Consider the following 27,526-nt stretch of genomic DNA (forward strand, 5'->3'; position numbering starts at 1 on the left):
TGTGCGCCATATTGGAATTCAACAGTTCGCTGAGAAACGGCTCACGTAGAGGAACTATCTCGGTTTCTTTAGCCTTTCCCGGGATTTTTAAACTTCTACTCAGCATCTCACACATTCACGTGAGTCTTGGAGCTCTTGAGGGTGCCTGTCTGCACTTATGCGAGAGAGTGTTTGGGAGATTTGTAACGGTTAAGTTAGATGGATCCTCGGGTGGCTTGGATTCAGCCCGAACAGAAAGGACCTGCCAACGCTTTATGGATGCGCGTATGGGAAACCTCGCAAAGGCGAAACCACTGTCACCCGCTGCGGGTGAACACACCTGCGTTGGCAGCCGGTTTCATGAAGCAGTTAACGCTGGTTCACACCAACACAGTTTTAAAACCTATTAACAATTTCACCAAACAGTCTTGCAATGATGGTGGTTCCATGAGATCTCCATACGCATGTTCTGGTCCCGCACCTCTTTATGTCACCCCTGTCGAGGTCAACGTCTGTGATTCTTTATCACCTCTATCTTCAGCGGATTCTGAAAGTGACAGTCCGACATCAGATTCATCACATACTAGTGGTGACGGTATGAGCTCAAGTCCAGCCAAAATTCACTTTAAGTTCACCGAACACATGCATAATGTCAATAACTGTTTACAACAACAACATTATCAGCGGCTACAGACTCAAATAATGATGGACAACCAGCTTAAACACCATGCAGAACGAAAGAGACATGGCAATAAAGCGAGCACACATGGAATTAACCACTTTCTGTTCCACTCTAATGACCGTTATTTAAGTGGGACCCCATGGGCAACCAGAAGATACAGTCTAGGTGTTAATGGGTAAGAGTACTTTAATATTGGGTGACACTTTTCACCGAAGTTTTTTTTGCTGCTTTAACTTTGCTTAGTGTTTGTAGGTTGACTAGTGATGTCGGTTAGTTGTGCATCGGCCTCTGTATTGGCGTGTTGGTGGGTAAAGAAAAGGACTAACGTTAGCTGCTGGGGTTCTTGCTTAGTTCTTGCTGTTTAGATGTCTAATAACCGCTGAGCCAGATCGGCGTTTTGTTTGAAATACTATATACCAGAAGTAATTAATGTATATTTAAGTAACTAACTAACATTTGGTCTGTGGTGTTAACTGAGGCCACAAGTCCAAAACAATGAGCCAGACAAACAAGCTTAAAGTCCTTTAGTTTAGAACTGAATGTGTTTTAGCATATATTACTGTTTTTAAGGAAAACTATGACCAAGGAAAACTTTTTCTCAGCGGTTTAATATATTTGCCATTGATGGCAGGTCTTTATTAGTTAATCACTTTTGAAATTGTTGGAGAAATATTTTAAACACTGAAATATCTTTTGATTCTATATTTGAAGGGTCACAGGGCTTATAGTGAAAATATGAATGTTTTTGTTGCATTACCTTTCTTTCACAATGCACAATTGTTTTGGTATTAACATGAACCACCAGATTTTAACATTAAAGGAGTAGTAAACTTTAAAAAAAAAAAAAAAAAAACTTTTGCTGATAATTTACTCACCCCCATGTCATCCAAGATGTCCACGTCTTTCTTTCTTCAATCGAAAAGAAATTAAGGTTTTTGATGAAAACATTCCAGGATTCTCTCCATATAATGGACTTCATTGGGAACCAAATGGTTCAAGGTCCAAATGAGAGTTTCAGTGCAGCTTCAAAGAGCTTTAAACGACACCAGACGATGAATAAGGGCCGTATCTAGGTAGGACCCTTCGAGTCATGAATCGAAAAAAGATTTGTTCATTTTGATGAACGAGTTTGAACAGGAGAGTCACGAACGCTCACTACAGAACAGAGCAAGTTGGGCATTTGAGCTTATAAAACTTAAACTTTTTTATTTATTTTGGAAATGACCGATCGTTTTGCTAGACAAGACCCTTATTCATCGTCTGGTGTCGTTTAAAGCCCTTTGAAGCTGCACTGAAACTCTCGTTTGGACCTTGAACCGTTTGGTTCCCAATGAAGTCCATTATATGGAGAATATCCTGGAATGTTTTCATCAAATTATTTTCGACTGAAGAAAGAAAGACATGGACATCTTGGATGACATGGGGGTGAGTAAATTATCAGCAAAAGTTTTTTTTAAAAGTGAACTACTCCTTTAATAAATACTGTAAAAAGAAAAAAATGTATTGATCATTTTTAGTTTGTGTTAGTTAAAGGTGCTATATGTATTTTTTAACTGCCTCTATCGGTGATGTTTCAGATTGCAACCAATTGTTACAAGAGCGCTCGTGCTCGAACACGAGTGAGCACTTTTGGTACACGGCCACACCACTTTCAACACATCAGAGAAAGCATCACACAACATGCTGGAAACTCATGTAAACTCCCACTGCAACGTTACAATAACAGGCTACTATCAGCTTGACGTTGAACTAATGCTCCATGCTCGTACCATGATAACGTTACATTTGTGGTGCTCTCTAGCATAAGGCATTTCACTTATTATCCGTGTCTCTTTCGCAATCAGCAATGTCAACATAGGTGAATGTATAATATGATAACAAAAACAGTTAGTGAACTACACTGAACAATTTCAGACTGTGAAACAGTAAGATCGTAGGAAGTAACATTACTGTACTGAACGTGTCTGGAAATGTGAAATTATGAACAGTATGATATTGTTGGGATGAGTGACATTAGACAGTAGATTTAGTACATGAAATAAGTTACATTCTAAAGCACTAGGGCTGCAACTAACGATTATTTTGATAATCGATTAATCGGACGATTATTTTTTCGATTAATCGATTAATCGGATAATAAATTATATTCCATTTTTTTGTTTATTATAACAAAATAAAACCCTAAAAACCACACTCTTTTGTGTGTTAAACAATCTACTTAATACAGACAACTTCATTATAAAGAAAAACAACAAATAAAAAAAATATATATGAACATAACCTATGACAAAAATGCTATTGTAAACTAGATTCGTGGATAACTCGGCAAAACTTAGCCTAGAAATATCACAAGTGCACAATAATTTTATAAAATCTGAACATTTAGTGAAAAAAAACATTCCTTAGTGGGGAACAAATAAGAGACAATAAGTGTAGCACTAACTCTGGTAAAACGTACACATTGCTCTTTGTATTGTTGTTATACATTCATGAAAAATATCGTAAAAATCAGATGCACAACTGTTTTAAATGTAAAGCACAGCTGTTTAGTGAGTAAGCAAAATATAATAGATAGGACAGAACAAGAAAGGCTATTAATAAGCTTTCATTGCGCAAAAGTATTATGACATGATCATGAAAGAGCTGCACAAAGTGCTTATGCGCATCGCGAGCGCTGAATGATGCGCTTGAAGCAACACGGAGTCACAGGGCGGCGCGCAGCTCTTCAGTGTCCGCCCCGCCGCATTAAAGTTAAAAGCACCAAGGAAAAAGAGAAAGACATACTGACTGTGTATTATACAGTATCTATGCAATAGTTTATTAAGCCTTTTCTTTTAACAGTTTTAAATTTCAGTTAGGCTACTGTGCACGTGAAGAACAATTATACTGCGCCGACTCTACTATAGTGTTGTGATCTAACAGACACTCAGTAGAAAGTGATTAAGTTACAGCAATAAAAGTCTATCAAGATAGAAAAACCATCATAGACCTTTATCTACAGATCAATTATAATAATAACATTGAATCATCTTGGAAAGAGATCATCATGTTAACTGTTGTAACGCGACGCGCTGTTTGAACACCGAATAGAGAATGACTGACAGCCGCAGTGGAGGGAAAAGCTTAGGTTAACTTTAATTTAATGACTTAAATATACATTTCTATCTCACATTATACTATAGTATGGCTTCATAAAGTATACACGATCAACGTGGGTCACCTATTTTGGTTTTAAAACGGCGAATTTACCGAAAGGTGAATGATTTTCGTGTATGCTGCATATTGATAGCGGTTTCCTGATGCCCGCAAATTAGTTTAAACTCACGGAATCAAGAGCGCGCATGCGAGACAGAAGATAATGTGCTCCAAACTGTCCGTGTTGCGCGCGCGAGACAGGGTAGAGCGGCGAGGGAGAGAGACTGCATGTGCGCCTCATGAAGCGCATGTAAGAAGCGCATGTTCCATGTAAACAATCCCCGTGACGTAATCAGACCAACTAATCGATAATGACATTCGTTGACAACGATTTTCATAATCGATTATAATCGATTTTATCGATTAGTTGTTGCAGCCCTATAAAGCACCTACTTTTAGTTATCCTGGAACAGTCTTTTGTATTCATTTCATGTCTCATATGTTGTAGTTGACCTTGCTATTTCATTAGTTTAGCATTATTTCAGCATATCTGAAAACTTTATTTTATCACAAAATTTATCACAATAAAAAATAGTGGAGGTCTCTCTATAATTCAAACGCTCTGCCGAGGTAGATCCATGTTTTTGGGCCAAAGAGGCCAAAGTCGATCCGATTCACGTTTGGCCTCTTTTTATTTTTATATTTATGTGGAGTTTGTTTTGGAGTGTGTGTTGTGCTGGAGGCAGGTCGTTTTTGGGTGTTATCAGTCTCCATGTCGTTAGCTGCAGTGCCGTCGCATAGACTGTATATAAAAATGAGAGAGGCTCGGGAGCGCGCATGCTCGTCACATCCAATGGATTTCACAGAAAATCCGACCTGGAGACTTCACGCAGAAATGGGAATACTGGCCTTCAGAGGTAATGGCAAAACCCGACAAGTGGATCATTGTAATGTGATTACAACCCCTTCATACACATGCAATAAAAAAGGATTCATTTTAGAAGAAAAGTTACATATAGCACCTTTAATACATCAACTAATGTTAACAAATGAGAGCCTTTTTGTAAAGTGTTACTAAAATGGTTCATTCATAAATGAAAACTCTGATTTTATTTTTACTTTTGTAGAATGTCCTGTCCACTGTTTCCATATTCTTGATATCCACCCTAGTTCTCTATGTGAACTTTTGGATTCCTTCAATACGAGACTTCAATACGATTTCCATGACGCATGCGTGAGAATTGCGATCTCCCTTAACTACTTCAGTTCAGTTCTCGCGCATGCGTCGTGGAAATCGTATGGAAGTCTCGTTTCAGGCCAACAAGGAAGAAAAGGAATAGTCGAATAAAGTCGTTATTTTTGTTTGTTTTTTCGCACAAAAAGTATTCTCGTCGCTTGATAAACTTATAGTTGAGCCACGGTAGTCACATGGAATATTTAAACATTTTCTTCATTGACTTTCTGGGCTGTCCAGAGCCAGTCCCTTAGGAGCCAATGTGGTAGTTATACAGCTCTCAAATTTAATCAAAAATATCTTAATTTGTGTTCCGAAGACGAACGAAGGTCTTACGGGGTTGGTACAGCATGGGGGTGAACTAACCCTTTAGCAGAGCGCTCTGAGTTAGCTTTTACCCACAATATCAATTTATTCCAGTGCACAAAAATGTAAACTTTACTTGGGAAAAAGTCCTTATAATCTTTGCAATGGTGGTTAAGATTTTTTAAACAGATGTTTGGTTCAAACCCAAGCTGTCAAACTGATGTCATTCTAGAGACGAAGCAAAAACTCTGATTTGGATTAAATTTTACAAATTTAATTTGTTTATTTACTTACACTTAACAAAATGGTGTAAATTTAAATAAATGTGGAACTTAAGTTCATGATCCGGTTCTCAAGGTCGTCTAAATGAGTATGTTTAAATGCACATGCAGAAAGTCTGTTTTCGCGAAAGAACTGCTTAAGACACAAAAGTGACATTTACTTGATCATTTTATTTTTAGCATTGTACTCAAGCCTTATACAAGTTGTGTTGAGTCAGCAGCTTTCTCCAGTCCAGACCTTTCCATTACTTTAGTGATCTGGTCTTTTTTTTCATGCACATACACACCCTTCAAAAACCTTTAAGAGCATCACTTATTATTATGGCATTGTTTTCTGGCAGAAACATCTCTGGTCCTGTCCCAATAGGCTATATGCACGCGCGCATAAGTTCTGCATTTAACGCAAGGATGCTCTTCAGTTTCCGATTGGGGAGATTAAAGTGGAGAAAAACCGAGGAAAATGGGATTATGGAAGAGTCTTCAAAATTTACTGTCCTCCCGTCTTTGAAACGAAACTTTCATACGTTTAGATGTAATTTTATATAGTTATGTTTATTTAATATAATTTTAAAAAGAAGCATAAACACAACAAGGGGTGTCTGTTTTGTATGTTTTTGTGACTAACGTTTCTTTAGTATAAACATGGAGTATATAAAATTCAATATAAATTCTCGGTATTGCATTGGACTCTACGATCGGCGGAAGTTATTGAGCATCCTTACACCTTCACCGGAAATACTGCCGTGCATAGAGCCCATAGCCACACTTGCGGTCTTTGCACTTGACCATTTGTCTACTTGCTTGATGTATATGGTCCAGGTGTTCAAGTAAGCATGAAGACCACAATAACTTTTGATTTCCTGATGTAAAATTTACAACATTGTACAGTAATGTTTTAACCCTCAAACCATATTCACTTTATAGCCCTTAATCCTGTGGACAAATGTGGGCACAGACGATTCAGGTGTGATCCTAATTTTTATTTATTATAAACATCATATCACTGTCTTCGATAAAGTTTTGTCTATGGTGTTTTTTTTTTATTTTGGGGGTATTTTTGAATTTATTTACTTCAAAACGTACCATATTTTTTATGTAAATTATGCTTATTTTTATGTTTAATTTTTTTTTAACTACATTAAAATATTCCAATAAGTTCTTAGAGCTAAAACCTAAAGATGTAGTGACTTTGCTGTCACCTGGCGTCTTTTTTTTTTTTTTGGCTTATTTTAGAATGCTCTAAATGACCGTTTTTCCCATTCATTTCTATGGGTGCCCATTTTTGACCCAAATGCAAGATTAAGGAGTTTTTTTTTTTTTTCACCCACTAAACATTGTAGAATTGAGTCAAAAAAAAAAAGTGTGTTCAGGAGGCAAATTAGACAAACGTAGCAAATGTAAGCAAATGTAGACAAACTGTGTTCCAATAAAGTTGTCAACTTTAATCAAGTTGTCAACAAATGCAATATCTAATTTAACTTCCACTGTATAGTATTTCTCGACATTATGCAATTTTAGGGCACTTGAGTTTCTTAATGTATTATCGCATGCACTTCGCTTACCCTCAAATACCTCTCTAAAGTTTGGATTAAGTGTGCATTTATGAAATTTACTGAGCTGAGACAGCCTTGCATATTTATTTACAACCCCGGCATGGCATATTATGAAACCAGATGCACACAAGATAAGGGATGTTTTATTTTTTTGCAGTTATGCTGTATTAACATAATGTTCGGAGATTTTACCTGGTGTCTGTTCACACAGCTCCAGTTTTATGTTATTCATATTAGGCTTGGGCGGTATTACGGTAATATCGAATACCGCGGGATCTAAAAATAGCAACGGTATCATTTTCAATATCGTCACACCGTCAGAAAAAAAAACAATGCACTTAAATAGGAGACAAGGAATCCTTGTCTCCTATAAGTGCAATGTTTTAAATACAATTTATTTAATGGCTAAAATGCTTATATCTGGTTCTCATGACGTGACAGTGTAGTGACGAGAGAGTGGGGGAGAAAGGGCAAAGATTGCAAGTTGCGCACCGAGTGACTTGGTCTCGAAGAAAAACACGACTTCTGCAGTTTGGCAGGGATGGGCATTTCAAGCAAAAATAATATTTAAAGATTGCCTGGTATTATTCGATTATTATTTAAAAATTGCGCCCCACCACCACATGCACGCCACATGCATGTAGTCTACAGCGGGCCAGACCGTGTGACGCTTAAATATAAGCTAGGTTTGAAAAAAAAAAAAAACGTATTCCTTTCATATTTTTTTAATAATATGATGTTTTTCTATGTATGTTGATTTTATGAAAAGGGAACTTCATGAGATGACCAAGATAAGATCATAAAATGCGCAATATCGGAAAACATTTGGAATGGGTCAGTCAGACATGATTATGACCACTTATTACGTTTTGTTTTGTAGAAATCCTTTCTTTAAAACAAATTTCGTTTTGAATAAATTGCATCTTCATTTTTTTTTCATCAACGAATTGCCTGGATTAATTAATAATAAGCAAATAGTGATCAGGACACGCGCCGGCGCGTGACTGGAGCGCGACTCATACATGAACTGAACCTCGCATATATAAGAAACAAGATCTGAGAAGTGTGTATAGTAAGCTTGAAATGTCTTCTTTAACAATCTAAAAGAAATTGGCTGCTCTCTGCTTATGTTTAGGCTAATTCATATATAGTGTGCATTACTCTTTATTCGCATTCACTACCGCGAAGATGCGAGTTTGCATGCAATCTTTATCTTTGCAGCAATTGACATAGAAAACACGTTGGGTCAGTCAGACATGATTATGACCACTTATTACGTTTTGTTTTGTACAAAGCCTTTCTTTAAAACGAATTTCGTTTTGAATAAATTGCATCTTCATTAATTTTTTTTTTCATCAACAAATTGCCTGGATTAGGCTAATAAATAAAAAGCAAAGATAGGCTAGTAATCAGGACACGCGCCGACGCGTGACTGGAGCGCGATTCATACATGAACTGAAACTCGGCATATATACATATCTTAATGATCTGAGAAGTGTATATATATGTAAGCTTGAAATGTCCATACTTTTAAACAAAACAATTACAAGCTAAAAGAAATGGGCTGCTCTCTGCTATAGGCTTATTCATATGACGTGTGCATTAGGCTACTCTTTATTCGTGTTTTCATACCATGAAGATGCCAGTTTGCATCGTCAATGCAATCTTTATCTTTGCAGCAACTGACATAGAAAACACTAGTTTATTAATAAATAATTTTATCTCGGCTCCACTCGGCTCGCGTTGAGAGCTTGTGGTGCGTGATCTTCAGAAATGCGCCGCCCTCTCTAGAGGAAATATCACCACTCTGCTCACATTCTCTAGTGTGAGACAATGTGTATCTCCTGTTTTCTAATAGTTGATTGACAGCTTTTAGATGCATTATTGGAACCGACACTCTCTGGTTGAACGTGTCATCATGTGTGATGCCGTCTGAGCCTTATCTCGTAATTTTTAAATAGTCACGCGGTAATACCGTATACCGCGGTAAAATAGGGAGGAGGTTTGACGGTATGAAAATTTGGATACCGCCCATGCCTAATTCATATCATACGTCTTCAATTGGAAGCAAGCTGTTGCAAAGATTGTGATGTTTATCTTCCCCAGCCTGCATGAGGAGATTGTGGATTTTTATCATTTCATGTCCCCACGTCCAGAAGAGGAAGCAATGAGGAGAGATGTTGTCAGTCGTATTGAAGCTGTAATCAAAAATCTGTGGCCTACAGCAAAGGTGAGTCCAGCACAGAGAGATAACATGTTGCTGTTTGACATTTGCGTACAGTTACTTTACCCCATGCGGCTCTGACATTCTGACAAACAATCCATCTTCAAGGCAACTAACAGAGACAGTAGATGGCAAACACAAAGATTCATTAAAGGTCTAAAAAGACTTGATGTCCTCTTCAGATATTTAGGTAACCCCTACCTCAGAAAGCCAAGTCATTGAAGTATACTAGTAAATGTGACCAGGTGACCACCAAAATGGACCCTGAATTTGCTCTTTTAAAACCGAATGTAATGCTTCACTTCCTCAACCCATATAGAAAGTGTTGGGGAGTCAGTACTTTTTCAGTGAAGAATTATTACCTCATACATGCATTCCTTAAGTACAATATTCTCAGGTCTAGTACAGAAGTCCTGCAAATTCATCTTAAGATCTTGAGAAGGAGAGGTGACATTCAGTCTTTGCTTTTCTTTTGAGTGTCTGTCAAAGATTGCAGAGTAAACTGCACATACTAGTTGATTGCCAAGTCATTTTAAAGTGCCATTTAATCTTTCAGGTTGAAATATTTGGCAGCTTCAGTACAGGACTTTATCTTCCTACCAGGTATTGTATATTAGTGTTTACGTATGTTTGAACTTGCAGTGATAAATGGAATTATTTATTTATTTTTTTGTTCTTAATTGCATTATGTAGTGATATTGACCTGGTGGTGTTTGGAAAATGGGAACAAGCACCCCTGCAGCAGCTGGACCAGGCCCTCAGGCAGAACAATGTGGCTGAGCCCTTCTCCATCAAACTACTTGACAAGGCTACGGTTAGTCATTCTCAGCTTTGTTGTTCAGTGAACACCTGGTATAGTCCTTGCCTCTTTATAGAAGTACCTTTTTCGTTTAGTAGTAGTAAGGTTGTTGAGTTCAGAATGAAATGATCAGGGGCCTATTAAGGGCCAATCCCAATTCTACCCCTTACCCCTTCACTTTCCCCTTCCCCTCCGTTTTGCGCGTCCACGTGAAGGGGTAGGGCTGTCCCAATTCTCTTTTGGTTGGAGGGGGGGGGCTAGGGTGAAGGGCCAGATAGCCCTTCAAACGAAGATTTTTCGGGAGCACACTTCAAACGAAGGGGTATGAGAAGCGTCACTGCTAACCCAGGCTGGCTGCCCAAGCGACAAAGGAGACCCATAAATTTAAGTATTTGTGGCTTTAATAAGTATTATAACGACAAATAATGATTTGCTTTATGTTACATTCAATATTGTGTTCATATTTACGGTCAGTTTCTTCACAGAAACGTTTGTAAAAAAAAAAAATCGCTAAAATTACTGCAGTTTGCTAACGATAGTCCCGCAACATATTTTCGTCGTCTTCGTTGTTTCCTGCGAACTTCACAAGATGCAAGAAAATAGCTGTAACCCATGCGACTGAGATAACCGCAGCTGTCGACGGCATCTTGGAAGTTGTGATAACCATCGGCGCATCTCCTGTGACGTAGGCGCTAGCGACGACTTATAATGACTAGGGGTGTAACGGTACACAAAAATCACGGTTCGGTACGTACCTCGGTTTTAAAGTCACGGTTCGGTACGTTTTCGATACAGCAAAAAGAAAGAAATGCCAGAGAAATTTCCTATTTGTTTAAAGAAAAAATATTTTTAAATAAGTGTGAGTTTTCCTAGATCTTGAAACTTTCAGGTTTATAAATGGGGGTCATCTTTGAAGGATGAACAAATAATGTTTTGGTCATCACATTAAAAATAACATTTAAATATATATATATATATATATATATATATATATATATAATATTTGAATTTTGAAGTGCTGGAAAAAGATGTGTGAAGTACTTGAAAGCATTTCACCATTCCAGCCAAACTGGTTCCAGTTAGTGTTACTATATTAAATCCATGGTGAATGTTGCTGGTCTGTGGATGAAAGTATTACTAGTTCATTCACGGCACAATGTGTTTCTCCTGGTTTCCATGACAGCGCTGTTTGATCTAATAGAGATCTACGGTTAATAACGGAGAAATGTGAATGCTTCTCACTAGATCTCGCAGCGATGTTATTACCTCAGTGGCGAATTCAAATTTTTTCTTTACCGGATCTCTTAGCGCTGTGTAGTAACACAACAGTGTTGCTTGATCGAGATCGGCTCGCGCTGCACAGATGTTGCTGGTCCGAACTGATAAACGATCCATGAAGCACATAACGAGTAGCGCAGTTTCGTTCTGCTTTCATTACGCTTGCCATTTGATGTTGCGCAACGTTGTGTTGGCCGCGTCAGCACGAATTTTGCCGGCAGGAAAAATGGTCCAAGCAATCGTTCGGTTTGTATGCGTACCGAACCGGAAGCCTCGAACCGAAACGGTTCAATACGAATACATGTACCGTTACACCCCTAATAATGACGTTTAACGGAGGCGTAGTGGTGTCCCATTTCTTAGGGGAATATTTTCACCCCTACGCATTGCCACTCTGTTTCAAGGGTCAAGGGGAAGGCGAAGGGGTAGGGCTAGGGGAAAGGGAAGGGGTAAGGGGTAGAATTGGGATTGGCCCTAAATGTATGTTTTGTACTGCTTAATTGTGCCTGAGGCCCTGTTTACACGAGAACGCTCGCGGGTGAAAACGTAAAAATATTTTTTACGGATATGCCTTTCGTTTACACGGCGACGGCGTTTTTGAGGCTTAAAAACGCAAAAAAGTGAAACCACTCTCCAGAGTGTAAATCTTAAAAACGCTCCACCGCCGCGTTCCCGTGTAAACGGTAAAAACGCAAAAGTCTGCTTGACTCAGGCGCGTGGACTTGTTGTTGTAGTATGCACTCCTAGCCGCCTGAAGTGCATACTACATTGAATTTCACACACTTTTGCGTCACCGTTTGCACCCGGATTTCCCACACAAAACGCTCGTTTAAACGCATAATAAAAAGTGATGACGCAACGCCACTTTTGCGTTTTCTCTTCAGAATCGTTTCCGTGTAAACATATCCTGAGTCTTTGCAGCTTGTTCATTTTGAGTTCTGAAAGTTAAAGTATCAACGTTTGTTATACTTGGAAGTATGTCAAGTTCTTGCATTTTTGATTTCTCATATCAACCATTTTAAAATATTTTATGAAGTTAAACAACTAGTGGACATGTAAGCAATGTGGGGAATGATTGTGAATGACAATGGCATTCAAGTGCAGATTCTGCACAGAGCTACATATTAGTTTCATAATTGCATTTAGACAGAATCTCTACGCGATTTTAGTAATCAGTCTTTTTCTGTACAGGTACCAATAATTAAACTGACTGACAGAGAGACAGACGTGAAGGTAGACATCAGCTTTAATGTTGAAACTGGTGTCAAAGCAGCTCGGTTTATCAAGGATCATCTTAAGGTGAGTTTGTTTTAATCCTTTTAAATGAGCATGTTGAGCCCACATTAAGTGCTTGATTTGATGCTGTTGAACTGAAAACATGTTGCCACTGAATCTTGTTGACTGATTTTCATTGATATTGAATGATCAATGTAGCCATATCCTGGCCATATATGAAAATAATATAAATATTTCTGAGGGAACCCACTATGTGCTGCCTTTCTTTTATTTCCTCCCTTTTAAATCCAGAAATACTCAGTTTTGCCATACCTGATCTTTGTGCTGAAGCAGTTTTTGCTCCAGAGAGATTTGAACGAGGTGTTTACGGGTGGTATCAGTTCCTACAGCCTCATTTTAATGGCCATCAGCTTCTTGCAGGTGAGTTTTCTGCAGAGTTGCCCGGTATCTTGGTGTTGTGCTTTTATGCATGCCATTTTCCAGCCGGTATTACTCTCCTACTAATTCATACTATTTATCCTCATTTTACATTAAGCTGTTTGACCGTAATATTTTAATGGTATTTATCCATTGGAAACCTTGACGTTCATGATTGATCTGGTATTTAAAAGAAATGATTGATTTGGCCATTTAATTGTTACAATAAACAGAAATTGTCTTTTGTTGTTTTCAGCTCCATCCCAGAATAGACTGCAGAGCTTCTAATATTAATTTGGGCATCCTGCTCATTGAATTCTTCGAATTGTATGGACGGCATTTTAATTATCTGAAAACAGGCATCCGTGTGAAGGATGGTGGAGCGTATCTGGCCAAAGAGGAGATCATGAAGGTCATGGAGAATACGTACAGACCCTCAATGCTCTGTATTGAGGACCCAAACTTACCAGGTATGAGGGCAAACCACTGTAGATCAACCAGTTTTATACCCTTGCAATGAAGGAAACTAGTTGGTCAAATTTATTGAATTTTTGGGAGATTTATTCTTGATGATCTAAATGTCACTATCAAAAATGCAAGTGGCACAGAGTACAGCTACAGAAAGAAAAGCTGTTAAAGGTGCAATGTGTAAAAAATGCGTATCTATTAACAGAAATGCAATATGACATCCATAACTGTTTTCAGTAGTGTATTAAGAACTTACTTAAACCATAATGGTTTATTACCTTAGTATGAGATATTTATCTTCATAACCACGGGCACCCCCTTCTATGAAGGTGGACATACTGTGACGTTATGTTTCTACCGTAGCCGACAGCAAACAAACAGTGCTACAGAGCGCGTTTCGTCACTACCTTAAACGAGAAGCAGCAGAAAGCTATAGAAGCTAGCCATAAACAGAGTGAGTAGTGACTTTTCTCTTGTCAGTGGTGTAAAATATGTAGTTGGATTGTTTCATGTAACTTAGTTCTTTGCTGTGTTATGGGTTTGCTATGTGGGGATAAATGTGCTGGTTACGTTCGTGAAACAGCTGACCTTGTCATTGACCGTAATACAGTAGCATTACAGGAATCACCAACCCGTTGATCTTGGAAGCATTTTAAGTCGATTGCGAAGAATTTTCAAAATCAGAGGAAAAAAGAGCCTATTGTGTGTGGTAAGTGATTTCTAGGGGATGTAGTGGCTGTTACAATCATATAATTTTTGCCGGGTGCATTTTTGCACTCATACGGAAAAGTTTAAACACGGCTTTACGCTTTAACCAGCTCAGCCACAGTAACAGCTCATATTTAGCCTGCTAGACTTTTACTTCCCTGTTAAAAAAATACATAGTTGCATAGTTTCATGTGGTTCTTCTAGCTGTATCTCTCGGGTTTGCTATGTGGGTAGTAGGGATGCACCGAAATGAAAATTCTTGGCCGAAACGGAAAACCGAAAAAGAGGGAACCAAGGCCGAAAACCGAAACACCGAAAGAAATTATGCCAATTATTAGTATCATTGCATTTATGGCTATGACTGTGTACAAACTTTACTAAAATCAAGGCATTGCAATTGCATAAATTAATATAGCATTTTCAAAGAATAAATCAATTACAAATTATGCAAATATATATTTAGCACAATGCACAGTATAAAATAAAATTCAAACTAAAATGTTTAACTTGACCCCACTTATGTGTACACTAAATAATAATCTACTGGCCTGCTGAAAGGTTTTAAAATGAAATGTTATCTCAAAAACAAAGCCAAGCGCAAACTTCTCATCACATTAGCACCCAGTTTGCACGTCTAAATTAGTTACATTTAAAAAAATGTAGCATACAATAGCATAAAAAGCCTTTTTAAATGAACAATGGTCCATGTTTAATACAAATGTACATGAAACTTAATGAAACATTTTTAGTGAATGTAGAAAATATTTAAGAGAGCATTAATTTAGTTCTATACATGTTCCCATATAGGCTACATATTTTTTTTGTAATGTCACAAGTAATAATCTCAGGGTTTACTGGGTTTTACATAATTATTTTTGTATTGGTGGTGGAATACTAAAAAATAAACATTGTCATGTATTTATCTGTCTTCTTCTCGCCGATTCCTGATGGTTAGAGGACAGTTAGTCGTCACCTGTCGTTTCAAGGAATAGTAACAGTTACAACGGAGAGCGCGTCAAGTATAAACGCCTCGACCGTTTGGAGCGGTGCACGCGCTGTTTGTGGAGACTCACGCTGCCTTGTGTTTACTTTCGCCTGCCTCCGCAGCGCGAGTCTAATTTATAATTTTTAATTGTTTCCTGCTCTAAACAATGCGTGCCGCCATGACGACGACTCCGGTTCCGAGCGGGTCAAGAGCGGTGCGCGCGCTGTCTGTGGAGACTCGCGCTGCCTTGTTTATACTTTCGCCTGCCTCCGCAGCGCGTGTCTCCACAGACAGCGCGCGCACCGCTCTTGACCCGCTCGGAACCAGAGTCGTCGTCATGGCGGCACGCATTGTTTATAGGTGGATAAACAAGGTTTCCGTCTCATCGCGGGTTCAGATACACTGAAATACGTCCACACTGCAGACATGTTGCTTCAGACAAGCACGTGCAGGTCGCGGTTTCTGTTACATCACAACATTTGCGGCCGAATATTCGGTGCATCCCTAGTGGGTAGAAATGTGCTTGTTTGTTTGTGAGACAATCAGCTGATTACTATTATTATATTATATATTAAGACCCTTGATCCTCACCTGAACTATGGCTTTGTAAACTTTTTATCCATGATGTGGTTTATAATGGACTATGGTACAGAAACAGTGACAATGTTACACACTCTTGGCTTACTCTGGCCATTCTCTGCTGTCTCAGACGATGATATATTTGTCTTTTTTTTAGTCACCGTAGCTTCTTCGAAAGGAAGGGGTGAGCCCTTAGTGCTTAGAGCCCTTAGAGCCCAGTGGGCTAAGCCCTTAGTGCAACTCTCAACCAAACTGCTAGAGGTTTCTAAAAAATACACACTGCACCTTTAATGCAAAATGAATTTAAATTAAACTAACCTTAAGCATTTGAACAAATTATTCTCTTTTTCTTTTTTCTTTTTTTTTAGGAAATGATGTCGGCCGGAGCTCTTACGGTGCCATGCAGGTGAAGGAGGTGTTTAATTATGCATACCTCATCTTGAGTCACACTGTCTCTCCACTATCTCGCTCCTACCCCAACAGAAATATGGAAAGGTTAGTCCCAGATGAGTCCACAAATATTGCTTTTAAATTAAAGTTGTAGCCACAACCATTTCTGTGCTGCTTGAATATTTTTAGCCAATGACACAGAGGGTTAGTTCACCCAACAAAAGGAATATGCCATGAATAACTCGCCGTCATGCTGTTTCAATACTTGCATTCATCTTTGGAACTAAAATTAGCTCAAACAGGAGAGCATTGGCGCTTACAACACCATGGTCATGGGTTCGATTCCCAGGGCCAATTTAAATATTCTTTTGGGTCTACGTGGTCATGAAATTACAGCTGTACATAAATTGCATACATTTTGTCAACAATTGTTTAATTGCTTTATTATTATTATTATTAGTATATATTTTTAGATTTATGTGAAACTACCATGTCCATTCATTCAGTCCTGTGATGTCTGCTACATTATGCTTTATGCAAAAATTTCCATTGCTATTATGTATGTTAAAGGATTATTAATATAATAATGTACTAAATGTACAGTATCTACCTGTGTTGTTCGATGTCTTAATTCCATTCACAAATGAGTTTTTGGTTATTTAACATGATTAACTTTTCTGTGCACTGAAATCTGTCAGCCTCATTTTGATGGAGAAATATTTTTATTTTTTTTTCATTTTCAATCTTAAGTACATTAGGACGTATCATTAAAGTGACCCAGGGAGTAATTCGCTACAGGGAGTGGATCATTCAGCAGCAGGGCAACAGACACAATGCCAAGAAGATTGACATTAAAAGTAAGTCGTTTGAATCACAAATTATTAATCTTATTTTTATTTTATGCTTTGAGGATGAAGGCCACTTTGGTTTTTGCCAATGTTTCTGGTCATTTTAGTCCAGAATGTTGTAGACTTGGAGAAGACCTCAGGTGAGAAGCAGCAGAGAGACTCCTCATCACCACTCAGTGCTGGTTCACCTTTGTCCCTGTCCAGCCTTCAACTGCACTCTTCATCATCTTCCTCTGTGTCCTCACTGTCTGGGAGTGATGTAAGTTCTTGAAGAGAACTGAAGAGAACTAGATATGAATATGCAAGAGAACTCCATTAAAGGCACTGTCCGTACACTTCTGCATTATATCCAATAAGTCAACACCTACAAAACCATTAAAGAGAGAGTTTACCCCTTATGAAATTTCTGTCATCAATTACTCGCCTTCAAGTTGTTCCAAACTTGTACTGTATACATTTCTTTCTTCTGCTGAACACAAACAAATATGTTTTTAAGAATGTCTATAACCAAATAGTTGATGGGCCCCATTGACTTGCATAGTATTTTTTTTTTTCTTTTTGTTCAGAAAGAAATTCATTCAGGTTTGTAACAACTTGAGGGCGAGTAAATTACAGCAAACTTAAAGGAAAATAAAAAATTAAAATTCTGTCATTACATTGAACTTGCTACATTTACATCTGCCATTTGAGGTTGTATTTTCTTTATCTCCCTCTTCATCTCTATCTCTTTCTCTCCCAGGATTCTGACACACCGTGCAAAGCTTCAGATTTTCATGAATTCTTCCCAATGTCTTGCATGACTGATACCAATCAGAAACCACAGATAAAAGCAAACTCATCTGGAACTTTTCTACACTCTGGAAGTCAAGTAAGTCCAACATTCCTCTGATTTTTATTTAATTTGCTAGTCATTAGAGAATGAAAGTCAATGGCTGCGCCCGAAAGCTTGGGCAGCTGACTTGATGCCTCTCTGCCCTATCAGGCAATGACTTTACAGGCAGCTTTTGCGCACAAAGGGACCTAACGAAACTGAATTGGGACAGACTTCTGAGGCAACAAAATAGAGAAAGCCTTGAAAACGCATAAAATACAAAATTCTTACTAGAAATTACATTAAAAGTGGAAATAATTGGTAAAAAATCTACACACAAACTGACCACAAACCACAACTTTTCCTCTCAACTCTTTTCAACTCTTCCTCCTTTTTTCGGCCGTTCAATGGAGTCCTTATGTTCTGACAAAATACATTTTTGCTTGCTTTAAGTTGCCCAGAGGAATTCCAGTTGTGGTTGTAATTACCCATGCACTGCTTTGTATTCCCTCTTTCTGTTTCAGTCACACCCATTACCCAGTAAACAGTGTATGTATGGTTTGACTCATGAATGGAGTACTCCATTTGTCTCCTGTTTAGTCCAGCTCAATAGCCAGCCAGAGTCGCTACACTAATGTAAGGGACAAGTGTGATCATATGAAATTCCTAGATCATATTAATGTTTGGAAATTTGCTTGTTTGTAAGGGTTTTAAACTGCTTGTTTTCTCTCTCCCCCCTCTTCAAATATCAATATAATATTGACAAAATGGCACATCAAATTTCCAAGTAGTTCATTAAAAAAACAAGGCAGTGTTCGATGTATATTGGGACTACAAATTGTTATTTTTCACAGACATGCTCCTGGAATTAAATATTGGTATTAAGTCTGTAGATTTTTGGGGTTAAAAATTATCCAAACTACATTTGAGCAAATGCATAACCAGACAGTTTTCAAAACTATCTGCTTGCCTTAGCTTGATTCAAAGCAGTAAGCTTGTAATGTTTTCCGCGGGAGATTCTAGCATGTCTCTGCGTCATTACGTCACATCTGTACACATAAAGGAGTCTCGGCTAGTAGGCTATATTGCGTGTGAGGATGATGGAGGTCAGGATTTATAGCCTTTTCTCACAGCACATTGATATAATTAAACATCTCAATTTGATGACGGATCCAGAAATGTTCAAACGACAATCACCGGTGACAACAGGAGACTAAACCGTTGTAAAATGCTAAAGACTTCGTTCGGACTTCGGAGTGGTTGCAGTCTCTTTTTTTAGTTAGCCAATCCCATACAAAAACAAATATACATATCGGAAGGACATTACATGTAGTCACGCAATGCTGATGTTGTTAACATTAACAATTTGAGAACAAGTTATTATTTGCACGGTCTTGCGTGATAAGTGATTTTTAGGTTTAATCAGCATGATTTACTGCAATGTCAGAATCAGAACAAAAGTGTATGTTACTTGTTCAGATGACATTTTCCGGTGAAATTATTATGTTGGTCATACCTCCAAAAAGAATAATCTGTGATTTCTGAATGTCAGTATTCAAACCGGCACGATGACTGACAGCTGCACACTCATCCTCAAACACTGTGTTCATCCGCACTGTGTCGTCGTGTCAAAGTACAACTCGCATAAAGTTGATTATTCCGCGAAAAACAGAGTTATTTCCAACAGAGATGGCGACAAAGAGGAAAAACTGCGGACTGCAGCTTTAAATTACTGCTGCTATTCATTTACAGACTGATGGATGTAGAGTTTGATGTTGTTTTCAGTCCTTAACAGAATTTTAATGCATTAAAAGTTAAATCTATTTTCTGTAATAGTTAAGTTACTTTTGAATACATTGACCAGTCTAGTTTCATTTTTGTCCGTCAACTTGGGTTGGGTTGTTTTGTGTTGCCTAAAAGTATTGATAAATGCATGCTCCTACTGGCTGGTATCATACTTAAAGGGATAGTTCACTTTGAAATGAATTTTTGATATGTTTTAGCTTACCTCAAGGGCATCCAAGATGTAGGTGTCTTTGTTTCCACAGCATTTTCAATTTTGACATTTTTTTGGTCAAATCGTTGTTGTCCATCAGTCATATAATGCAAGTCTATGGAGCCCACCTCAAAGAGCATGCACAGAGAAGTCAAAATTAAACATGATTTAATGACTTGTGAATGTAAGTACACATTGATGGCCTAAGAAACAAAACGAGCGGTTTGTGTGAGAAAACAAACAGTATTTATATAGTTTTTACCTCTTGTTAACAGCCGTCGAACTGATCTGAATCAGAACCGAACTGAACCGTCTCCAGACGTTACGCCGGAAGTGATCTCTCGCGCGTCTATGTCTTGCATTGTTTACACGGAGATTTCGGAAGTTTTACCTTTCACTAAACATATTTAGATGTATCGAAATCGTCTTCCATTGCGATTTCCCGTATATCTAAATATGTTTGGTGAAAGGTAAAACTTCCGAAATCTCAGTGTAAACAATGCGTGACGTACATACGCACGCGATCACTTCCGCCATAAAGTCTGGAGACGATTCAGTTGGACATCTGATTCAGATCAGTTTGACGGTTGTTAACAAGAGGTAAAAACAATATAAATACTGTTTGTTCTCTTAGGAGAGGTTCTCTCGTATTGCGTAAGCTAGCTTACGCTACGGGAAAGATTAATCTTTTCTGAGAAAATGAAGCCAAAAAAATATCCTTTAATTTTGTATCCATTGTCAATGCAGTTCATCTGCAGCAGACCATGAGTGGGCTAGCTAGCAGCTCATTGGTTCGCTCAGGGAGAACTGCTACAGCCTATGAGGGAACTCGGTTGAACTCGCGGCCAATGAGAAGCTGACATGCTCTCATTGCGTCAAAGCCCGCCAAAACTGCGTGGCCCGAGATAGGCTAGTTTCCCGCTTTTTTCCGATTTTCATCAATTCAGCGAGGCTATACGCACCTGCTGATCTCCGAGAGGAGGCCGTGTCGCCATCGAGAAGGCATCTCTTAGCGAGCATGGACAGAGTCTGAGGAAGCCGGCCGTCTTCGCCACCTTCAGCCATCCTGTGAGCTAACGCCATCCGGCGACGTATCCTTACATTTGTATTTTGCTTGTGTAACAAACACAAAAGAGCAGCGAGCGTCTTTTTAAAGATGGCTCGCACACCTGCGGCTCATGCCGCGCCCCTCTCAGCGCTGGAGTCCCGTGCTGTATGAGGGACGAGCCGCTTACAGCTGTGCCGACCACGGCTAGCTTTCTTTACTTTACAAGAGAGTGAGCCCGTCCCCCGTGCATAGCTCTCTTATCTGCTCGCGCTATTCAGCTTGTGTCTTTACTGCTGTGGCTCAGTGGTAAAACACAAAGCTTTTCGCGCCAGAGACCCGAGTTTGATTTCGGCTCTTGCAGATAATTTTATGCAGCTCTGAGCTCGCGGCCAGCTTTTTTACGTTACAGAAAGCAGCCACGCTCTCCCGCGCACATGCATCAGCGGCGACATGAGAAACGAGTGTTTTTAACCCGCCGAGGCCGGTTAATGACCCATCTCTCTAACGTTTCTCTTTCCTCGTTCAAGAGGCTGAAAATGTCTATATTGCAGCAACGAGCCTGTCATAACATGAACACCTGCAACAACACCGACAGATTAAGATTGACGCTATTTCTTTTAAATTGTAATAGGTGCCCACACCCCTGTGCTCAGTCACCCATATTTAAACACAGCATTCCTGTGTCTAACAGAGCCCACTCTCTTAGCTGGCTATGCCGCTAAAGTGTTATCTGTAACAGATGTGCCCACGACTGTGCTCACATCTTCTCTCTGCCCGCTCTATTACACGGCCAGGTCGTGCGCATCCCAGCCTCTTCAGTCTCTTGCCCGCTTGCAGCGCTCACGTTTCTACATGCAGGCGGCCCCGCGTGTGTCACAAGTGCAGCCTTTTCAGGCTATATATAGTCTTCTGCCGCTTACAGCGCTCACGTTTTTAACACGCACTTGCGCACACGTCACTTGTGCACGTCACTTGTGTATCAGGCTAAAATGCAATCAGGCATAAGTGCATAATGTGTGGCTTACGCCAAACATGCTATAAGTGTAGTATATGTGCCCACAGCTCAGTGGTCACTCCTACACACCAACACCACACCTGTGCCCGAGACCATGCTCGCTCATCACACCGTGACTCGCACCCCATTCACGTTTATCGGGAAGTCACTCACTAAACAGCCATTGGGTGTTCGCGAGCCGTCACGCACAAGCACTGTAAGTGCGCTCACACACTTCTTCTGCCCGCTATGTGTATACACATGCATGTGTATGTATACACATGCCTTTTGTGTAGAATATGTACCCACAATCCTGTGTTCGCCCATACACAAAAGCACCACACTCCCCATGTCTCTGTCAGAGCCCACTCACACACTGCCCGCTCGAGTGTCAGAGTTCATAAGCTCGCCCACGAGCTGTGCACGCGTCCCTCCCCTGCATAAAAGTCTCTTGTGTAGAAAAATGTGCCCACAATCCTGTGTTCACCCTTACACAAAAGCACCACATGTCCTGTGTCTCTCTCAGAGCCCACTCCAATAGAGTGGACACAGCCCGCTCGAGTGTCAGAGTGCATAAGCGTGCCCTAGAGCCCATGTGTGCGTCCCCCTCTGCCCGCTCTGTTACACGGCCCATAAACTCCTCTGAGTGTAAGTCCCGTTGCCTTAAACATTCTAGCGTGCCCACACACTGTGTCCAGCCCGCTATGTGGACACAGCCCGCAACAATCAGGGCGATATAGCCATTCACCCGCTAGCGTTACGCTTCTAAGCGTGGGAAGCTATTCCGGGAATCTCCCCATGGGTGCTAAGCACAATAAAATACGGCTATCTGTTACAGTCCCGTCGCTGCCGTCCACGCTTCCGGGTGTGGCTCGAAACTACAGTGAGTTCAGAAGCAGCAAACACGCTTCGTTCAGAGATGGCAAAGCTTTTGTGCAAAAGGGCTATAGAGAGAGTTCCACCTTCTATGGGCGTGTCTGGGTTTTACGGCCGTTATTTTCTTGTCCCCAAGAAAGACGGCGGCCTCAGACCGATCTCAGATTTTTGAACAAAGTGCTCTTTAGGAGAACATACTTCAAAATGCTTACAGTCAAGAAACTCCTCGCGCATGTATGCTAGGAGGACTGGTTCATCTCTCTAGATCTGAAAGATGCTTCTGTAAATTGCCAAACGATCCGGTGCAACCTGGGCAGAACAAGACCAAACAGAAAGGAAGAATCACTGGTGCAGCGTATTCAGCGTCTCGCCGCATCCTTTCAGATGGACACCCTCACGCCTCTGGACAATTTTCAGAAGGCGCTGGGTTACATGGCCTCAGCCTCCGCAGTGCTTCAGCTGGGTCTACTGCGCATGCGCCCCCTTCAGCTTTTGTTGAAGAGCCATGTGTCTCACCGTGCGTGGACCACGAGCCGCCAGCTGATCAAAGATGCGCAGACCTGCAGCCATGGACAGTGGCAGAATGGTTTCAACAGGGCGTTACCATGGAGACTGTCTCTCACCGAAAAGTCATTTCGACAGACGCGCATTCGGGGTCACCACGAATTGATCCGCTCGGACAATACGGCTGTAGTCTCCTATCTCAACCGTCAGGGTGGTGTCAGATCCAGGAACCTCTTCCTGCTGACGAAGCGCATTTTAGTTTGGTCCCAGAGCCACCTGCTCGCGCTAAGAGCGACGCATGTGCCGAGCCATCTGAACGACGGCCCAGACAGACTGTCCAGGAACCCCATCCTTCCGGGAGAATTGTCCCTGCACGTACAAACAGTCTAGAAACTGTGGCGAATATTCGGCAAAGCAGAGGTGGATCTCTTCGCGTCAGAGGAGAACGCTCACTGCCCAATATTTTTCTCAAAGAGCGAGGACGCGCTAGCCCAGGAGTGGCCCAGCCGCACTCTTTATGCATTCCCTCCGGTCTCCCTGTTGCCACAGGTCTTACAGAGGATTAGGGAAACACGCCACTCGGTGCTCCTCATAGCCCCGCGTTGGGAGAGTCAGACTTGGTTCCCGGAGCTCGCTCAGCTGTCACAGACAGCCCTGTGGCCCATTCCAGTCAGAGCAGATCTCCTATCTTAAGCTTGCGGCGTGATCTGGCATCCCCATCCTCGGGGCTGGGCGCTTCATGCTTGGGTGATCAATGACTATCCGTTGTTTTGCCAGAGGGAGTGTTAAACACGATCATGAACGCCAGAGCGGCTTCTACTGGAAGCTCTATGCGTCAAAATGGTCTGTGTTCTCAAAATGGTGCACCAACAAAAACCTAGACCCACTGCGGTGCGAGGCGTTGTCTTTGCTCGTCTTCCTTCAGGAGATGCTTGACAAGGGCAGGTCCCCATCCACTCTCAAGGTTTACGTGGCAGCTGTCACGGCATTCGCTGAACCCCGACGTGCTCAGTCTCTGGGAAAAGACGAGCTATTCATCCACTTCCTCAGGGGAGCTATAAGGATGAACCCCCCGCGCCCCCCTTTGGTTCCCATTTTGGATCTTTCTATAGTTTTTGACGCTATGAAAGCCCCCCCGTTCGAACCATTAGAGTCTGTGGACCTAAAATACCTCTCGCTAAAAACCGTTTTTCAGTTAAACGCGTGGGAGACCTTCACGCACTCTCTTCTAGCGCAGCGTGTCTCGAGTTTGAACCCAATGACTCTATAATCATCCTCAAACCTAGACATGGCTATGTCCCCAAAGTGATTGGTACCCCGTTCAGGACTCAGGTTTTTTCCCTATCGGCTCTGCCCGCATCCGATAGTGAATGTGACGCCAATCTATTTTGTCCGGTTCGGGCTCTGAGATTGTACACTACACGCGCTGCCACGTTCAGACGCTCTGAGCAGCTTTTTGTTTCTTTCGGTGGGCGCACTAAAGGTCTGGCCGCCTCGAAACAGACAGTATCCAGATGGATAGTGGACGCTATTGCTCCTGTTTATGCGTCTAAAAACCTGCTATGCCCACTGGGCATCAGGGCTCATTCCACTAGAGGCATGGCCTCATCGTGGGTATGGTCCAGCAGCATTTCCATTCAAGACACATGCGTGGCAGCGGTATGGGCTTCCCATTCCACCTTTGTCAGATTTTACAATCTGGAAGTACCCGCCCTGCAGGCTAAAACTACTAGCAGTCTAGTATGCTTCAGCTCTTCTGTTTTGAGCTGCACTATTGGGAGTCACAATCATACAACCGGCGAGCCGCTTATTCTTCCCTTGTGCTTATGTACTACACAATCCCGGCCCGCTTGCTGGCCCTTTCATGTTCACGTACAATATTAATTCCCATTTATAAGGGTACCCCAGGATCCCTCCCCCGGTACTCATTGTGGATGCTTAGCGCGTACGGCGTTGACCATGTGTTCCCGTAGCGAAAGCTAGCTTACGCAATACGAGAGAACCTCTCGTAAGGGAACGAATCGGTTGCCTAATGTAACCTCGGTTCTCTCTAGATGAGGGAATGAGTATTGCGTTCCCGGGCGTGCTTGCGCTACTAGTGTTCTAGCTTCATTCAATGAAAACTGGAAAACAGCGGGAAACTCGCCTATTTATAGACTCGGGCCACGCTTTTTTGGCGGGCTTTGACGCAATGAGAGCGTGTCAGCTTCTCATCTGCCGCTAGTTCAACCGAGTTCCCTCATAGGCTGTAGCAGTTCTCCCTGAGCGAACCAATGAGCTGCTAGCTAGCCCGCTCATGGTCTGCTGCAGATGAACTGCGTTGACAATGGATACAAAATTAAAGGATAATTTTTTTGGCTTCAACTTCTCAGAAAAGATGAATCTTTCCCGTACCGTAAGCTAGCTTACGCAATACTCGTTCCCTCATCTAGAGAGAACCGAGGTTACGTTAGGTAACCGATTCGTTTTCTCACACAAACGTGTCTTAGGCCATCAATGTGTACTTGCATTCACGAGTCATTCACTCATGTTTAATTGTGACTTCTCTGTGTATGCTCTTTGAGGTGGACCAAGGGAGGACCCCCTTAACCTCCAGTGTATGACTGACCGACAACAACGGTTTGACCAAAAAATGTCAAAATTGAAAATGCGGTGGAAACAAAGACGCCTACAGTATATCTTGGATGCCCTTGAGGTAAGCTAAAACATATCAAAAATTAATTTCAAAGTGAACTATCCATTTAAAATACTTGTATGTGTTTTTTCAGAATGGCCAGAGATTCAAGCGGCCTCCACACACTAATTGTTTAGAGCGTAACATTGTGCATGTTCCCAGAGGACATCATCCTCAGTATGGCCGTAACGGCTGGCGTCGTCGTCGAAGGGATACCGTTCCCATGAGCCTCAGCAGATAGTTCCAACCACTCATCTACGACTTCTGCCCAAGACCAAGAATGTGGGCCACATACCTTTTGTTTTTCTAGGTCAAAGGTAACACTTCTATTTAAGATGGGCACTGTCTGAAATTGCACTTTGATTTGTTTTGTCTAGTGCTCTTCCTGTGACTACACATTTAAATGTTCCTGTTTTCATTTGTACATATTCCTCCTATTTTTTTTTCCGTATGACTGTCTAATACCTTTTTTTGTTTACTGATACGTTGTTAATTTTTCATCTATTCTTATATCTTTTCAGAATATTTTTGATAACAAATCTTGTTGCGGTACCACTAGGCTGTGATTTGCTTTTGTACTGTAAATCTTTACGTAATATACTATCTTTGTGCAATATTTTTATTTTATTTTAGTTCAGTTTTAATTTTCTTAAATTGAATGTAAATTGACATTATACTATGGATTACTTTGTATGTACATATTATTGTATCATGTTCAAATCCATATCACAACCAGTTTTATTGTTGGGATTGTGGTTTTGTGCATGTTAAAATCTTGTGTGTACTACATATTACTTGCTATCTGCTGGCCTTTCAGGCATGCACTTAAGTTTGTAACTTAACATTTGCTCTGTATCAAAATCATCTCCCCTCTCAGACTTGTATACTGCCATCCATGTTGCGTGTAATTTAACACTTTAAAAAGTATCCGGTGAATACTTGAATATCTTGATTAACCAATTAGTATTTGCTGGTGATCTCCCGATTAAGGACATTCTATTTTTCTAAAATTTAAAGAGTTTTTAATGGTCCATATGTTCTCTTGCATTTGACCTTTTCCCCTTCACCCTCAGATGCATGTATTGATCAAAATGTGGTCTTCTTGGACCACATTTTACTACAAGATGGCGACTCTGCATCCACCTAGTATATTTCTTTTTAATTTTTTAAAATTTGCCATGAAGCTCACCATGCTTGTACAAAACATTTCACACAAAAATATTTTTGTTCCATAACACACATTTTTGCATGAAAACCTGATTCTAGTTTCTAAGGCCTCCCTGATTCAAATAAGAGGCTTTATTGTTACAAGTGTCTTGAAAGTGGAGTTTTGCGTCAATGCAGTGATTAAAATCAAGAAATTAAACACTAAAGGATCTACAAAGATAGTCCTCTCACCTGAATGCAGGTGATATTTGAATGTAATGTATGATGTCTTATGTTTAAGACCTTTTTTTCCCCAATATTTTTTATGTATGTTTTGTATTCAAGTTATTTTTAAAATAAACATCTTAAACTGCT

At 40.5% G+C, this 27,526-nt stretch overlaps 1 protein-coding gene across 3 annotated transcripts; it reads left to right on the forward strand.

Annotated features, from left to right (window-relative positions):
- The first annotated feature begins 7 nt into the window (after window positions 1-7).
- Window positions 8-27,526, forward strand: LOC120495107 (terminal nucleotidyltransferase 4A). Of its 3 annotated transcripts, XR_016145682.1 has the most exons (13): window positions 8-836; window positions 9,277-9,400; window positions 9,951-9,997; window positions 10,088-10,208; window positions 12,663-12,770; window positions 12,999-13,127; window positions 13,381-13,594; window positions 16,233-16,359; window positions 17,005-17,111; window positions 17,210-17,361; window positions 17,842-17,970; window positions 25,896-26,026; window positions 26,100-26,234. XR_016145682.1 is itself a non-coding variant. In XM_039694520.2 (12 exons), the coding sequence occupies exons 1-12, from the start codon at window positions 199-201 to the stop codon at window positions 26,244-26,246; spliced, it is 2,043 nt and encodes a 680-aa protein (XP_039550454.2). In that variant the 5' UTR covers window positions 8-198; the 3' UTR covers window positions 26,247-27,526. The 3 variants fall into 3 exon arrangements, 2 of the variants coding, with proteins under 2 accessions (XP_039550454.2, XP_039550456.2); XM_039694520.2 differs by lacking the exon at window positions 25,896-26,026 and having other exon boundaries at window positions 26,100-27,526; XM_039694522.2 differs by lacking the exon at window positions 25,896-26,026 and having other exon boundaries at window positions 26,168-27,526.

Source organism: Pimephales promelas, chromosome 12 (assembly GCF_988280905.1).
Source record: "Pimephales promelas chromosome 12, fPimPro1.hap1.1, whole genome shotgun sequence".
Classification (NCBI taxonomy): Eukaryota; Metazoa; Chordata; class Actinopteri; order Cypriniformes; family Leuciscidae; genus Pimephales; species Pimephales promelas.

Excerpts from the sequence above, each read along its gene's own strand:
- LOC120495107 (XM_039694520.2), top strand. The coding sequence starts at position 199 with ATGGATCCTCGGGTGGCTTGGATTCAGCCCGAACAGAAAGGACCTGCC. Across the intron at positions 13,128-13,380 it reads TGGCCATCAGCTTCTTGCAG|CTCCATCCCAGAATAGACTG; the intron begins GTGAGTTTTCTG and ends TGTTGTTTTCAG. Across the intron at positions 16,360-17,004 it reads CCCAACAGAAATATGGAAAG|TACATTAGGACGTATCATTA; the intron begins GTTAGTCCCAGA and ends TTCAATCTTAAG.